This window comes from Pimephales promelas, chromosome 10 (genome assembly GCF_988280905.1).
Source record: "Pimephales promelas chromosome 10, fPimPro1.hap1.1, whole genome shotgun sequence".
Classification (NCBI taxonomy): Eukaryota; Metazoa; Chordata; class Actinopteri; order Cypriniformes; family Leuciscidae; genus Pimephales; species Pimephales promelas.
The window spans coordinates 3,674,832-3,692,464 of NC_142778.1; the positions used below are offsets into that span (position 1 = coordinate 3,674,832).

General features: G+C 39.3%; 1 protein-coding gene and 1 long non-coding RNA gene across 5 annotated transcripts in view; one reads left to right on the forward strand and one right to left on the reverse strand.

Annotated features, from left to right (window-relative positions):
• The window catches only part of sphkap (SPHK1 interactor, AKAP domain containing), a 137,436-nt gene that overhangs the window by 112,660 nt on the left and 7,143 nt on the right, over positions 1 to 17,633 (forward strand). For 3 of the 4 annotated variants that reach the window (XM_089135284.1, XM_089135285.1, XM_039647349.2), the window contains 7 exons: positions 3,748 to 3,807; positions 4,214 to 4,351; positions 4,448 to 4,709; positions 7,278 to 10,593; positions 10,990 to 11,154; positions 15,670 to 15,753; positions 16,112 to 16,158. In XM_089135284.1, the coding sequence (XP_088991410.1) occupies positions 3,748 to 3,807; positions 4,214 to 4,351; positions 4,448 to 4,709; positions 7,278 to 10,593; positions 10,990 to 11,154; positions 15,670 to 15,753; positions 16,112 to 16,158 (4,072 nt within the window). The remainder of the gene's footprint in view (positions 1 to 3,747; positions 3,808 to 4,213; positions 4,352 to 4,447; positions 4,710 to 7,277; positions 10,594 to 10,989; positions 11,155 to 15,669; positions 15,754 to 16,111; positions 16,159 to 17,633) is intronic. The other variant, XM_089135286.1, reaches the window with a different exon arrangement.
• LOC148977284 (uncharacterized) overlaps positions 1 to 17,633 on the reverse strand; it is a 155,620-nt gene that overhangs the window by 5,408 nt on the left and 132,579 nt on the right. The window lies entirely within an intron of this gene.

A 17,633-nucleotide genomic window follows, 5' to 3' on the forward strand; every position in this document is an offset into this window, starting at 1 on the left:
ATCGTACGAATTCGTACGAGTGAGGTCATGTGAATTAGCACGAATTATCCGCTTTTTAATCACTCGTACGAATTGGTCGTGATGAAATGAGATGTTACAAAATGAGATGTTAGATTTTTTTTTTCAGTTAACATTTATTTTATTGTATTTTAACTACTTTTTTAGCTTTTTAGTTAGTACTTTATTTTTTTTTTATTATAACCCTGCTCAGGGAATCCAGTTTTTTATTAGTGGTGGTCTCTGTTATTGTTTCTCATTCATGGATATGTAACCTTTCTTTATATGGACATGAATGACACTTCAAATCAGTATCCAAAATGACCTTATTGCTTTGAATTGGTAACAAACAGATTAACTTATTTCCCAAAATCTAAACTTTAATTTGCATCATATGTATTTAAAATGTTAGTCCTTATAAAAACACTGGCAACCATTAGAACGGTTGCGAAACACTGGCAACCATTAGAACGGTTGCAAACCAGCAACATGGTAACGTCATGGCAACATCTTTTGCATGGGCAAGCACAATGCATATTTTCTTAGACCTACTATTTATTTTAACAATTCGCATTATTTGTTTATATATTTAGTTTACTAGGTGTGTGTGTGTGTGTGTGTGTGTGTGTGTGTGTGTGTGTGTCAGAAAAAGGCAGTGACTGTGTCACCCATCAGCACCACAATACATTAATAGTGCCACCTGACAGCTGAGACACTCCAAACCACCAGTGCAAGATCAGTTCTTATGTGTGAATATGACAGTTCAGGACAATTAGGGCAGGTTACTCTCTCTCTCTCTCTCTCTCTCTCTCTCTCATTCTCCAGCATCTTTCAATAGCAGATGCATTCCTCAGGCCAGAACTATTAACACACTTTATACACTAAAGAGTATATCTGTTCATATACAAATATACTTGGATGAGTGCTAGATCATGTACTGTTACATTAAGTAAGCAGCTGGAATAAGAGAGATTAAGTGCTGGATCTGGGATACCTGAGAGTGAAATCCATCCTCACTCAGAAAAACACACAGATCCCAAAAACCTTGTCACTAATGTGATCTTAAGTGTCTTAAGTGAAGAGGAAAAGAAGAGCTCTCTCTCTCACACACACATCCACAAGGACATATTAGAGTTAAGCATGCGACTAGCAATACAATATGCTTTTAAGAGACTGATGAGTCATCAGAATCAATTAGTTGCAGAGTGTGTGTGTGTGTGCGTTGAGTGATGTGCGATGAACGAGATCGGGAGAAAAAAAGAAAGCTTTGTCAAAAAGCACTTAAGAGTGATAAGTGAAAATAATTGTTGTTCTAGCTCTGTAAACACGAGGGAGAAAGAGATGTTTTATATGCAGTTGCTTAAAGTTACTCATCCTTGTGTATTTCTAAACCTGTATGCTTTTATTTTGTCGGTTCATAGTGACACAGCTGTCAATTACCATGAAAGCGGTCCATGTAACTCATGTACTGACTTCTAAGTCGGTAACGGTAGCTCTGTGTGAGGAACCAAAATTTAAACTTGGCTGTCTGTACATTACAGCCTTATTTATTGTTAAATCAGTGCCACATGACAAGAGAGGAAAATGGGTTGTGGCTTTCCCTTTTACCAAGAGTTTCAACACCCAAACTTCAACACCCATAATGCACTGTGCATGCTTGTTGTAAAACATATGCAGAGGTACGATCTGTAGTTTTAACACAACATACACTCTCAGAAAAAAGGTACAAAAGCCGTCACTGGGGCTGTACCTTTTCAAAAGGGAAAACTTTTGTCCATTTTAGGTACTAATATGTACATTGTAGGTGCTAATATGAAGAGTTCAGATGCAAAAGCCTCTAAATGCCATTTGAAATTTTCTTCTAGAATGATCATTTTTATCCAGCTTTTATATTTAAGTTCAGTAATTTCACTTAAATGGCAATGATAATTACCTATTAATTGTTATTTAAGTGAAATAACTGACCTTAAATATACAAGTTTGATAAAAATCATCATTCAAGAAGAAAATTTCAAATGGCATTTAGAGGCTTTTGCATCTGGACTCTTCATATGTACATTTTAGGTGATAATATGCACATTTTAGGTGATAACATGTACATTTTAGGTGCTAATGTCGACATTTAGGGGCTAATATGTGCATTTTAGGTGATAATATGTACATTTTAGGCGATAATATGTACATTTTAGGTGTTAATATATACATTTTAGGTGCTAATATGGACATTAAGGTGCTAATATGTACATTTTAGGTGCTAATAAAATTTTAGTTGCTAATATGTACATTTTAGGTGCTAATATGTACACTAAGGTGCTATATGTAAATTTTAAGTGCTAATATGTACATTTTAGGTGATAACATGTATATTTTAGGTGATAATATGTACATTTTAGGTGCTAATGTCGACATTTAGGGGCTAATATGTGCATTTTAGGGGCTAATATGAACCATTAAGGTACCAATATGCACCCTTTAGGTACTTTTGAAAAGGTACAGTCCCAGTGACAGGTTTTGTACCTTTTTTTTCTGAGAGTGTAAAATGGCGTGTTTTGCGTCATCAAAAGCAGGTCGATCCGGGTGCAGACAATATGGAGAACAAGGTTTTTTGTTGTTGTTGTTTTTTTCATACCCTATACCCGGCATGATAACAATACAAAGCTGCTTGAAGAACTGTAAATTTCTCCTTTAAATCATTATTTTCTACATTCAATGCAAAAATGACACTTTTAGGCAACGCTTCAGATTTGACGCTGTAAATAAAAGAATATGTGGAATGAAATGACATTTGAGAGCTGCAATAAATGAGAAGGTATTCAGAGCTAATCTTCTGTGTCCTGTATATAAGTAACCCCTCTGGTCCTATTCGCCCTGCTCCGAGCGGGACTCGAACCGGCGTCTCCGGCAGGCAAGGAGGCTTAAAGACTGAAGTTTCTAGCTTCAGTCTCTAGTGCACCTCTTAAAGGGATAGTTCACTTTGAAATTAATTTTTGGTATGTTTTAGCTTAGCTCAAGGGCATCCAAGATGTAGGTGTCTTTTTGTTTCCGCAGTAGTTTCAAATTTGATATTTTTAGGTCAAACCGTTCTTGTCTTTCAGTCGTATAATGGAGGTCCATGGTCACCACCTGAAAGAGCATGCACAGAGAAGTCCAAATTAAACATGATTTAATGACTCGTAAATGTAAGTACACATTGATGGCCTAAGACACGAAACGAGCGGTTTGTGTGTGAAAACGAACAGTATTTATATCGTTTTTACCTCTTATAACCACAGTCACGTCCAAGTGATCTGAGGGCGCGGGCACTTTGTGGCTGTGGTTACAAGACGTAAAAACAATATAAATACTGTTTGTTTTCTCACACAAACCGCTCGTTTCGTGTCTTAGGCCATCAATGTGTACTTACATTTACGAGTCATTAAATCATGTTTAATTTGGACTTCTCAGTGCATGCTCTTTGAGGTGGTGACCATGGACCTGCATTATATGACAACAGACAAGAACGGTTTCACCTAAAAATATAAAAATTTAAACTACTGCAGAAACAAAGACATCTACATCTTGGATGCCCTTGAGGTAAGCTAAAACATACCAAAAATTAATTTCAAAGTGAAGGGGAGTAAGTTGTACCCTGCACAGCTCTCACTAGCTGTTACATGTAAAACTTTGGGTACGCTGTGTTTGTATGTATACAGATAGTTTACCTTACTTTACCAAGTGCTATTTCTCTAAGATCAGCCTCTCTCTTCTCAGATCTGCTTTGTAAACCTGGACAGACATCCCCCTGATCGACATGACGACAGCTACATCAAGGTGGGTGGAGATTACCTTTCCTTTATTTTGAGCTGTGCAATGCCAAAGTCATGGGCTTGTGTCCCAGAGACAGCATATACTAGTAATGCTTTGGATAAAAAGCATCTACCATTGAAAATCATTCAATTTTAAACTTTCACTAATAAATAGTCTAGTGTTTTACCGTTCCCAGTTGACTGTTTTTTATTAATATCCATATAAATACCCGATCCCCTTCACCCTCTCATTTCTAAGTCATTCAATTATTCTAAAGTAAATGAATGTCTTTCATCATTTCCTAAGCGTGCAACATAAACAATGTTTCATCTAATTAAAAGGGAAATTAGAAACAATACAAATTACCACGATAATGCCAGCAAGGACCTTCATTTATGTGACTTGAATATTAGCATACATTTTCCCACAGAAACTGGCCTCGGTGTGCCCAGAGCTGCCACGGTTAATTGAGTCTCTCGGAGTGAGGCAACCCAAAGAAAATGAGATTCTGCTTCTCAGCAGCCTGGAGTCATCGGACTCCTGCCAGCATGACCCAAGCCACCCACAGGTGAGATATTAATATTGACCGGAACAACTGACATAATTTTACAGCTTACAGTCTACCTTGTTAAACTGCGTGTATGTTTATGTGTGCACATTTCAGAACCAGAGAACAGCGGATGTCTGTCTGGTGCATTGTTCCTGTGGGCGCCGCCCTAACCAAACGAACAGTGTCGTTTTTGAGATCAACAAATTCCTGATTGGACTACAGTCAGGGCAAGAGAGGCAGAGACATGGCCGTTTGGCTGGTCAGCGGGCTGCTGAAGATGACACCAACCGCTCTGTTTCGTCCATTGAAGAAGACTTTCTCACTGCCTCCGAGCAGCTTGGAGAAGACAGTGAGGACAGTGACCCATTCAGAAATGGTAAACCGTCTATCCATCTACCAATCCATCTATCTATCACTCAGAAACCTCATTCTGACTCCATATTTGACCCACTACTTTCTATGTCCTGGTATGTAATGAGAAAATGCGACTTTAGTGAAGCTCTGGCACTTTTGCTGCATCTTCCTCCTTTCCACCTTTTGAATAGACAGAAAATTACTTGAATTATGGTTGAAAGAGCCATTTCTTGCTATCTGTGAGCCTGCTTCGATAAGAGTGGCCCTATTTGGAGGAGTGTTTGGGAGTGTTTCCACCCCAAGGCCATTTCTTAATTTAGTAACACAATGTAGCCCCAGTCACTACCAATGAGATTATGGTTTTCAAAACAATTTGGGCCTGTCACATAAATTTGCAACCATAAAAAGCACTGGAAAATAAAGTCTTTAGTTTTGCCTTTGGGAATTATTTGAATCTCGGCTTGAGTTTTGTCTTGGTTGCACTGGTTATAATAGACATTATCAAAACTGCAATCTATGGTAGCTTGTTTCCGCCATAGAATGAAAAATATAAAAGGTAATTGCGACTTTTTATCTTACAATTCTGACTTTTTTTCTCACAATTGCGAGATGGAAAGTCAGAATTGCGAGATATAAAGTCAGAATTGGGTAATATAAAGTCAGAATTGGGTGATATAAAGTCAGAATTGCGAGATATAGTCAGAATTGGGTGATATAAAGTCAGAATTGGGTGATATAAAGTCAGAATTGCGAGATATAGTCAGAATTGGGTGATATAAAGTCAGAATTGGGTGATATAAAGTCAGAATTGGGTGATATAAAGCCGCAATTGCTTATTATAAAGTCAGAATTGCAAGTTATAAAGTCAGAATTGCAAGATATAAAGTAAGAATTGCTAGATATAAACTCGCAATTGCATGTTATAAAGTCAGAAATGCATGATATAAATTCAGAAATGTGAGATTTAAACTATTCTGAGGGAGAAAAAAGTTAATCTTTTTTTCCCCTTAGAATTGGCCTGTTAAGTCGCAATTGCGAGTTTATATCTCACAATTCTGAGAAAAGATGTCAGAATTTCGACATATAAACTTACAATTATGCGTTATTAAGTCAGAATTGCTAGATGTAAACTCGCAATTGTGAGAAAAAAAGTCCAAATTGTGAGATAAAAAGTCGCACGTCTTTTTTCTGACTCTATATCTCGCTATTCTGACTTTATATCTCATAATTCTGACTTTATATTACGCAATTCTGAATTTATATCTTACAATTCTGACTTTATAACTCATAATTGCGACTTTATATCACGCAATTCTGACTTTTTATCTCGAAATTCTGAGAAATAAAGTCAGAATTGCGAGATATAAAGTCAGAAATGTGAGGTAAACTATTCTGAGAGGGGAAAAAGTTAGTCTTTTTTTCCCCTTAGAATTGGCCTGATAAGTCGCAATTGCGAGTTTATCTCACAATTCTGAGAAAAGATGTCAGAATTTCGACATATAAACTCGCAATTATGTGTTATAAAGTCACACTTCTGTCTTTTTTTCTCAGAATTGCTACTTTATATCACCCAATTCTGACTTTATATATCGCAATTCTGACTTTATATCTCGCAATTCTGACTTTTATTTTTCTTATAATTCTGACTTTATAACACGCAATTGCGACTTTATATCACGCAATTCTGACTTTTTATCTCGCAATTCTGAGAAATAGTCAGTCGCAATTGTGAGAAAAAAAGTCAGAATTGTGAAATAAAAAGTCACAATTATTTAGTTTATTTTTTTATTCAGTGGCGGAAACAAGCTTCCATAGCAATCTGCTGTTCATATTTAGATACAAAATAACCAAGCAACAGCATGGATGCAACAGAAAAAAAACCAGCAATGAAACAATTAATTATCTTCAACCTATGTTAATGAGTATGTGTATGGTAGAGAAAAATAAACAAAGGTTGTTTTTGCCGATATGATATTCAAGACTCCATAACAAAGAAGTGCTGGCCCCAAAATGTCTTGTGCTTTTTCATTGTGCATGTCTGAAAGCTTTTTTGTCTTGCATTATTCTGTGGCCTCTAACAGTAAGCCAGACCCCTGAATGTCTACATGTGGTGAAACTCGTTCCAAGTCTAATATTAAAGAGACAAGATACACTGGGCTAATCTATAATTAATCCCTCATATGAAATTAGAAGTAATACTGTGTGAAGGTTATGCTCTCCTCAAAGCCAATGTAATATTCATAAACAGATCGGCCCAGATAATGATCTACATTTGTATGGGCTTGGTTATGGAAAAGGGAAAACTGGTACAAATATAACTGTGTTATGGATATCTTGCTCAGAGCCTTGCTATATCCACTGGACATAACAGGCAACAAGATAATTCTGATTTTGGTCTCATTTGGTTCTGTCTTTCTGTCTCTGATTTCTTTTTTGGGCTTTGAATGCTTCATTTACATGTGCTTTGAATTTGACTTTTTGTATGGGATTATGAAACAGTTTCAGAAGTCTATCTTTAATCTATTTCCTCTCTCTCTGCTCCACCACCCCATTCCTCACCAACCTTGTCTCATGTGTTTTTTTTCTACAGATCCTGAGATTTCTATCATGCCGGTTAAGTCGGTTAAGATGTTAAGAGCTGCCCACGCTCAAAGAAGGAGTGAAATGGAGAGAGAGGATAGTGAGGACTCCGAGACCCTCTGTACCTCTTCCAACTCCCAAAAGCTTTCAAGAACATATTGCTCCCATTCAAGAGGCTCACCCGCCACCCCAAAACAAGTCAATCGTCACACCAATGAGTCTGCTGGCCACTATGCCACCAATCTCGCTGAATCAGTCCTGCAAGATGCTTTTATTCGTTTGTCACAAGACGAGCCTTCTTTTGTGGCGGAGGCAGCTGTGAGTGTGTCCACAACCTCAAGTGATGCAAGTCATCCCACTGAAGAGCCACAGAGGGCTCGAGCCTGCTCTTTTGAACTTCCTAAAATCGTGATTGTCCAGAGTCCTGACAACAGTGAGGAGGTAACAGAGTGGCCGGATGAACAGTCGCATGTGACATCAGAGCATGATGGTGTAAACATAGCCAGAACGAAACCCCCCACTAAGCCAGTGGAAATAGCTTTGGCATGTGCTGCAAGTGTCATCGGTACCATTACCGCCCCTCAGGTCACAGAACAACTCACGCTGGAGTCAGGAGAAGAAGATGAGCGTGAGGATGATGATGATGATGATGATGACGAAGAAGGGAGTGAAACCGAACAAGGGGAGTATTCATTTTCCTCTGCAGTATGTGGGATGTCTCAGGTCGCTGGAGCCGTAGCCGCGGTAGATCTAGCGGATGACTCTGGGGATAATGAAGACTTGACAGACATGTATTCTGCCTCTCTGGGACTTCTGTCAGTTGCCCAAGCTTCAACTGCAATACCTCTCCACTGTAGCATTGCAGAGGGCACCAGCGTTGAGGCTTTCAGAGCCAATGTGGCTGAAGTTCTCCTCAGGGAAGCTTCAGCTGTACTCACCCACAGACAAAGTTATTCAAGCGTTGCAAATTTCCTTGAGACCACCCATAACAAGATAGTGGACGGCATCACAAGACCAAGAAGGCCATATCATGAGCAACAGGACGTGGATAACTTCACCCAGGAAATATCAGACAATATATTCCAGAATGCCCTTGAGAAGGCTGAGAAGAGAAAAGAGCTTGAGGGTCCTGGAAAAGATGCCCCAAACATTGAGGGTTTCCTCTTGGATTGTGTGAATAATTTGCTCTTTGACGTCCTGTGTGTAACATCAAGGAAAATCAAGGAAATTTCTAAATGTGACAGGCAAGAAGGCAGTGTCAGCTTTAGGGAATATGAGGCTGATACCAAGTCTGGGAGGGAAGCATTGAGCCAATTACAGCGTTTGATTGAGCCAAGCCAGGCTTATAATCACGACGAGAGGCGAGGAAGTGTGGAGCAGTCTGGCCTCATTGGGAAACGAGAGAGAGAGCAAAAGCACATACAGGAGGACAGAGAAAAGGAGCCCAAACTGAAAGAACCCTACAGACTTGCTCTGAACAGAGTGACTGCCGCTATGGTCAAAGAACAATCTGACCTGGGCAGAAGTGACAAGACAACAGACTCTGCGCTCCCTTCAGCTGAGAGCTCACCACTTCACATGGCACGAGGGAGGGCGGGAGGAGAGAGCGAGATCAGACAGCAGTCCGTATCACCTTCTTCCGGGACACTTGTGGCACTTAAAATGGATTCGGGTGAGTTCAAAACTCCCGTCACTTGCTTTGCGGAAGACTTGGCAACCACAGTAGTCTCCATGGCTACAGAGCTGGCAGCGATCTGCCTGGAGAACTCGAGCGGAAAGCAGCCATGGTTCTGCGCTTTGAAGGGTGGCTTGGAAGGTCCAGAGGGACTGCTCCTGCCCTGCCGCACAGCGGCGGCACTGCGGCGAAAGGAGATCCAAAATGGCACCGCAGTCACCAAGAAACACAGACCTCCACGTCTCAGTGAAATCAAACGTAAGACCGAAGAACAGCCTGAACTTATGGAGCGCCTGGTCAACCGTGTCGTGGATGAAACCGTCAATCTAGATGAACCCACAACTTCTGATCCATTCGCACTCTTTGCGTCAGAGGTCACAGCCAGGATATTGAACTGCCCAGAATTAAGTGTGGTGGACACTTCCAAATCTGGCCAGTCATCTCGCAGTCGCAGCATTTCTCTGCAGTGTGAGAAATGGAGCAGCAGGGGGAAGGCGTCCAGCTACGAGAGCATTCCAGAGGAGGACGGAGATCCCTCCGGGATGCTAAACACTTTGGGACCAGGTAACAGGCTTGGGCATAATTTGAGTCGAGGTAGCTCTATCTCCAAGCAGTCCAGCTGTGAGAGCATTACGGATGAGTTCTCTCGGTTCATGGTGAACCAGATGGAGACCGAGGGTCGAGGGTTTGACCTTCTGCTGGACTACTATGCTGGGAAAAACGCCAGCAGCATCCTTGCAGCGGCTGTTCAGCAAGCTGCCAGTAAAAAGAACGGACACCTCAATGTGCGGACGTCGTCTTGTCTCTCTAAACAGTCCAGCACTGAGAGTATCACCGAGGAGTTTTATCGCTTCATGCTGAAAGACATGGACAAGGAGAACAAGGACTACAGTCTGACCAAGACCAAAGAGTGGAGTAATAGCCTATTGCCCCCGTCCCCCAGAACCCCCTTTTGTATCCGTCAGTCTTCTGTCCCTGACAGGCGGTCCTCAGACTCCAGACTAACTGTAAACTCACCCATCAAGGCTAACTCATTCGACGGTTTCGCTCGAAATGTCCACGGCGACTCACTCAACATCTATCCAACCAACTCTGTGTCATCAACGGGACTCTGCAAGTCTGATTCTTGCTTGTATAAGCGCGGCCAAACGGACCAAATCACAGACATGCTGATTCACGAAACCTGGTCCAGCTCTATTGAGTCTCTAATGCGCAAGAATAAGATAATTGCGGAGCCCTCGGAGGACAGTTTGGATCTCGATTCTGCCGACTCGCAGCCACATGTGCAGCTCTTTGCTAATCGGCTAGCGGCAGACATTGTAGAGAGTGGGAAATCCTTGCTTGGAGGCCAACAGGACATAACCGTGGCTGCTTGTCAGCCACAAATTCCAGTTGGAGAAAGAAGACATGGCTTTAAACACTCTCGTCGTGAAAATGGGGGAAACCGGCCAAGCTTGGAGCGTCAGGAAAATAGCTGTAGCTCCCACAGTTCCTCCTGTGTGCGGCAAGCGTGGCGAGGACAAAGGGAGGTACCCTTGATTCACATTGAACCAGATCAAAGAGAAGAGGCCTCGGGAGACAAGGGCAGGGTTGGGCCTCATCAGATCCAGCTACAAAGTGGTAGAGAGAGTGAGACAGCGACCAAAAACAGGTACAGTCTAATATATTTGCATACACATTCTTGCTTGTTGTATCTGCTCACAGCAATGTGTGTTGAAGCACTGTGTTAAAACATCTCAAATCAACCATGACTGTGAGAGGTAAGTTGGTAAAGAAAATGCCCGGGAAAGATAAAGAACAGCACGAATATTTTTTTATAATCATACCCTGAGGTGCACTTTTAATATTTTTCCATCACAAGGCCTTATTGTACTTTCTTGACCCAGGCTCTGGACAGCGAAAGACATTTTGGGGCAAAATTATCCATTGTAATTTTAAAAAAGAGCAATTTTACATTGAAAAGAACAGCAGCTTCTTGAGGATCAGTCATTACTAGGTCATTGTGACACTGCAGTTTCGCCGTGTGTCCTCTTTCCCCCCTCAACAGTGACAAAGACAGAGCCTCCTCAGTGGCCTCTGCTGGTGTGGAGGTGGAGCGACGCTCTCTCAGCGCTAGCAGTGAGGAAAGTGGCTCAGGCAGCTGGGCCCAGATTGCCCCTGAAGACGACCCCCAGGAGGAGACCACCAGTAGCTTTATCCAGCTAAGCGAGGGGTCAGTCTGCCAGTAGACCATCATGCCTTGCTGGACAGTGTGGCTTCTCCATTTGGCTTTTCATTAAGCTACATGTGCTAGATCCAATTTTTGACAGTGCTGAGCACATACAGTGTAGTGTAGCACCCATCTGTAGTGTAGCACGGCACCCATCATTAATTAGAGCTCAGGCGAGAGTCAAGAGTTAAAGCACGTGACTAATATCACAGTTTTGACATATTTGGCTTGTTTGATTAGTCGTCACCTTGTCTCTCACGTAACAGTGTTGTCTTTAAAGTCTGTTGCCGTTGCCCTTAAAGGGATAGTTCACCCAAAAAGTAAAATTCTGTCATTGTAAATATAAGAAAATTTCCTTATAGACATTCGTTCATGCCATTCCTATTTGATTTAATTAATTTTTTTTTCATCAACAGGTTCCACATAAATGGATTGCTTTAAACAAACATAATTTGTTCATGTAACTTCAACATAATGGAATTAAGTAATTTTAAATTACTCAATTTAAGTAGTCTCAACGTGAATTTTTAAAGCCTTCCTGACAGGATTCAAAGGCATTTTATTATATTCATTCATCCATTTATATTTCATTTGATTCAGTGATATTTAATTAAATTGATAGACTTTAGCTAGCTATTTGCTAGCAGTCGCACATATTATTTACATGCTCCTTCATCCAAATCAATAAAAAAATAATAAAATCAGTCGACAGTCAAACATAATGTTCCACTTTTCTCCACAATGAAACCCACTGTAATTTAAATGGTTTAATAATTCTACGGTAATTTAAAATTAAACACTATTACACACTATCAAGTCTTCCCCTATTCTAAATGTCTCAAAAAAAAAAACATAAAATAAAAATTAATTTTAACATTTATTCTCACTTAATTCTCAAATTCAAGCATGCTGGAAACTAAAAGCACTCCCCAATTTCAGTTAATGCAACACAAACGGATTAAGTAAACTTAAGTTGTTCGTAGATTTAAGCAGATTGAACACAATAAAATTAAGGTCGGCCAAAATTGCAGTCGGCTCGCACTATACTGCCACCCTCTGGATGTACACATTTTTTTACTTGACAGAAATGGTTTGTGTTTAGACAACACATTAGGATTTTGTACTGTTAAGTTGAGACACAATTACATAGACCTTAATAGAAAAAAACATTTAAAGTCAAAAAACACAATTATTATAAGTAAACTATATATAAATATATTAAAGTGCACAACCTTCCTACACTGTAAAAATTAATATGCTTTATCTAATCAAAACAATTGTGGCAACAGATTACAAGCAATATTGTTAATTAAATTTAACAAATTAGAATTGAGTAATAATTAATCAAATTAATTCCTTAAAAGTTAACCATTTAAAATGAGTAAAACTTACAACAACAACCAAAAAAACATAAATTAAAGTCACCATTATGGTGATCGGTGTTGGTTTTGAAATAACGGTTTTCTCCTTCAGTGATTCTGCTCGTTAAAATCAGATGTCTTCAATGTTGGCAATATAAAATAAAGAGTTCTTAATTAATCTTTGACGTCTGTCTGTTTGTGAGATATTTTTGTTAAATTTTTTGGTGTAAACTTTACTCATTTTAAATGGTTAACTATTAAGGAATAATTTGATTATTTGTTAAGTTTAATTAATAATATTGCTCGTAATATGTTGTCACAATTCTATTGATTAGATAAAGCATATGCATTTTTACAGTGTCGTTCATTTTTTTGAGTGACATTTTGAGCTCTGTACATTTAAAAAAAAAAAATGTCTGAGATGTATATGCCGGAGATGTAATTAACAGTTTATGCCAGATCTTCGGTACTATGCTCTCCCCACGCCTAAGCACTTAAAAACTGAATTAATTTTAACATAATTATTTACACAATTATGCCCAAAAAATTATTTAATGATTCCCAACAGAAAAGAAGGGTGGAAATAAAGAGCCACAGTTAATGCTTGCTCTCACACAAGGCTGTCAATTAAGTCAATTTTTCTTAACCATCTTTCCAAATCCTGATTGTGTTATGTAGTGATTTTATCAGAATATTTACCACAAAATAGCAAATCTCTTGAATGACCTTTCACATTTTCTTCCATATGCTCACGTATAAACACACTCTTAGCAAGTGCCTGAGGTAGAGTAACTCTCTGAAGTGAGAGAGTTTCCATTTGCGAGTGCAGTCCAGCACAGCTGTCTGAGTAAACGGCTCTGACAGCATGACAGGAAGTGCCTCACACTGACAGGCAGGTGCCATATGTCACATCCTGTTGACTCTAGAATGAAAAGGATGTAATGGGTGTGCGAGTCCTGCTTGCTGATTGAATCATGCCCAGCCTGCCACGCTCACTGACACTGCCTTACCTGCGCCAACTCAACTCATCCTCACTTACCCGAGTCTGGGTATCCGGCCATTCGCCTCCATCTGGCTTTAACCCCCACTCCATTTCTAGTTTTTTTTTTTTTTGCCCTGGCAGGAGGAAAGGTTCCTCTCTGCTTGTCCACCCAGCTGTTGTCGTTATGGGCACAGCTGGCAAGTGTTCATAGTCATCAGCTGGTAGGGGAGTTGCCAGTGATGCCCATCCTAATGAATCTCATGCCAGTGTTCATGCCCACTCGCTCTTCTGCAAGCCCCGCTGCTGTCCACGCCTTAGTGATCATTGCTGAGAGAATTAGCAGCTTCTGCATCGTCTGTATTCTTACAGATCCAACAGGAAAAAGGGTTGAAAAGTTCACGTAGCTTACACTACCGATCAAAAGTTTGGAATTATTCCGATTTTTTTAATGTTGCTGAAAGACGTTTCTTTTGGCGGGATTTATTTCACAAAAACGAATAGAGTCAAAACATTAACGTTGTGAAAGAACTGCTTTCTATTTTAAAATGTAATTTATTCCTGTGATCAAAGCTGAATTTATTGCATCATTACTCCAGTCTTCAGTGTCACATGACCTTTCATAAATCACTCTAATATTCTGATTTGCTGCTCAAGAAACATTTATGAGTATTATCAGTGTTGCCAGATTGGAAATATCCAATTATCGTACCAGACCCTCAAAATGATCGTATTTGGAGGAAAATTATCGTGTACGAGCCAAACGTTTGAGTAGGTGGGGGGTGGGGGCAAGCTTTCACATAAGGTCTCTCGCTCTCTGCCGAGCTCTCTCACATTCACTTTCTCCTCACAATCATGACGTACTGTAGATCCACAGCTAGATCAATGAGCACTATGATTACAATGACCTCCGATTAAAGTGGCACAAAATTCCGAAATTATCGTACATTATGGGATTTTTTCATTATTGATCGTACAGAGGTCAAAATTATTATACAAATAGGATAATTATCGTACGTCTGGCAACACTGATTATTATCAATGTTGAAAACAGTTGTGCTGCTTTGTGTACTTTAGTGGAAACCGTGATACAGTACCATTCAAAAATTTCAAAAACGGCGGGAAAAAAGTATGGATACTTTTATTCAAAGTGACAGTAAAGACAATTATAATGTTCTATTCATCAAAGAATCCTGGAAAACACAAAGCAATAGTAGGCTAGCCCTCAAACCGTATTCACTTTATAGCCCTTAATCCTGTAATTGTGGACAAATGTGGGCAGAGATGACTCAGGTGTGATCCTATTTTGTATTTATTATAAATGTTATATCACTGTCTTCGATAAAGTTTTGTCTATCCATTTATGGTGGGGTTTTTTTTTGGGGGGGGGGGGGTATTTTTTAATTTATTTACTTCAAAAAGTACCACATTTTCTATATAAATTATGCTTAATTTTGTTTTATTTTATTTTTATTTTTTTTACTACATTAAAATATCATTCCAGTAAGTTCTTAGAGCTAAAAGCTGAAGATGAAATAAGACCTGGTGTCTTATTTTGGCTTATTTTAGAATGCTCTAAATTACAGGGGACTGCAGATGTAAATTAGCCTAAGGCTAACTCTGGTGTAATGCATCAAATGTTTACATTTATGTTATTAATTGCACATGGTCCCTTTAAATAAAAATCAATACAATACAGTTTTTCCCATTCATTTCCTATTTTTGACCCAAATACAAGATTAAGGAGGGTTTTTTTCACCCACTTAACATTGTAGAATTGAGTCACAAAAAAAAAATGTGTGTGTTCAGGAGGCAAACTTAGGAAAAGTAGCCAAGTCTTGTACCGCTCAGATCAAGGGAAGTATTTTTTTTTTTTAAATAAATAAAACTATTTTTGCCCACATTTGTCCAGAATGTTTTATGGTTAAGCCGCACAATCAAAAATAATAATAAAAACAATGTTTCTTGAGCAGCAAATCAGGTGGATCACAAGATTGAAGACTGTAATAATGATGCTGAAAATTCAACTTTGATCACAGGAATAAATTACAGTTTAATCAAATAAATGCAACATTGGTGAGCACTTCTTTCAAAACATAAAAAAGTGTAACTCCAAACTTTTGAGCTGTAGTGTGTCCCGTGTGTCACTCTTTTTATGTGCATATATCTGTGTTTCAGAAATGGAAACAGCAGCGCCTCTAGTCTGGGATTTGCAGACCTGGAGGGCTTTCTAGACTTCTCCATCTCCAGCAACCTAATCAGGTATCCAACGGCAACCCGCTAACGGCGGCACACTTAGAGAGACTTGCTCAGAACGCCAGAGCTAATGGATGTTAAGCGCTCATCCATAACCCAGAGCGCTGGCCAAATCCTTCTTCCTGCAGCTGCTCTCGTGAGGATACGGACACAGTTAGAGGACAAGAAATTTGGATCACATATTATTAGAGACGATGGTGTCTTCTACAAGTTTGTAAATGCTGTGTCTGTCTCAAACGTTGGCGCTTCCAATGGGCTTTGCCGCCAAAAGCTTGCAGTCACGTACTATTTCGAGGTCTTATTAGAGGAGTGCAATAGTCCGGGCCCCCCATTGATAATGATTGTGTCTCTGTCTGTGTTTCAGTGAGGAGAGAGATAGGAAGGCATCGCACTGTCAGGATCAGGCGGATGGTGAGTGATACGTCCTCTACGAGCACACACACACACACACACATCTAAATCACTGGAACTTCACAGCGGTGTGTGGAATTAAAAGGAGATCATGCTATCGCTGCTCTCCACACTTCTGCGCTAATGTATTCGGTCTGAACCAAGCCGTTGTCTGGCGGTCTGATCGTTTATATAAATGTTACATATTCTTCTGGAGAGTGAACTTCATGTTATTTCTCTGTGAATGAGGAAATTGAACATTTTTCAGGAGGCACCAGAGGCTCACTTGGTGCCCTAGATGAGATACTGTATTTGTTCTTCATGCAAATGAAAGACAGAATGGTCTCTATTACTTGATTTTGGAAGTTATTGAATGTGATTATTAAAATATTCAGACATACTTCTTTTGTCACATACTGTTTTTCGCCTACTATATAGGTGTATATGGTATGATATAAGTACATGATTTCAGATGCAGAGATTTTCTCTCTGTGATTACAAAATATACACAGGCATTAGTCGACAAACCTACCATCCGATGGGTGTCATCAACCTCAAATCTGATGACGTCGATGGTTGCGGACAATCACATAAGTACCTGGATTCTGTTTCTGGAAAACCGTGGTAATTTACAACATGACATCATGACTTTTGCGTAAACATATACGCCACTTTCGAGTCAGGTGGCGTGTTATCTGTACGCATTTTGAGCTATCCGCGTGTATGCGTATATGTCTACGCCATTAACGTCCGCGTCATTCCGCGTGTCTACACGCAGTCAAATCTCCAGTCATAAATGCCATTAACCCCAGTGACGGTTAAGTTTAGGGATGGGGTTGAGGTAAGTCGTATCTTTTTCTTTCCTAGGATGGTAAGGGAACAGTCATAAATGCCATTAACCCCAGTGACGGTTAGGTTTAGGGACGGGGTTGAGGTAAGTCATATATTTATATAACGTTAAGTCAACGGCGTTCATGAACACGCTGAAAGGCAATTATGCGTCTTGATAGCACGCCAAAAATGGAAATACGAATTGGCGTGGCATACACACGCTACATCATGAGATCAGTCTGATAATTTACATGTTGCACACGGAAAAGTAAAAACTAAATAAATGCATAAATCTGGAAACAAACACACTGTGGGAATTAATAAATATAAAATACATTTACAAATAAAAACAAGAATAAGTTCAAAAGAATAAAAATACTTTTAAACAATAAACGAAGGGAAAAAAGTTCTACAAAAATGTTATTGAGAATGAATTACATTTCTTATTCCTTTATTTATTTTCCTATTTAATTTGCCTACACTGTAAAAAAAATAGTTGGTTTAACTTAAAAAAAAGTAAGTAACCTGGTTGCTTTAAAATTTAAAGTTGATTGAACTGGAAAAATTGAGATTGATTTAATCATCAAAAACTCAAAATATTAAGTTATCTGAACTAAATAAATTATTTAAGTTGATTTGACAAAAGAAAAAAATGTTGTGAAAAC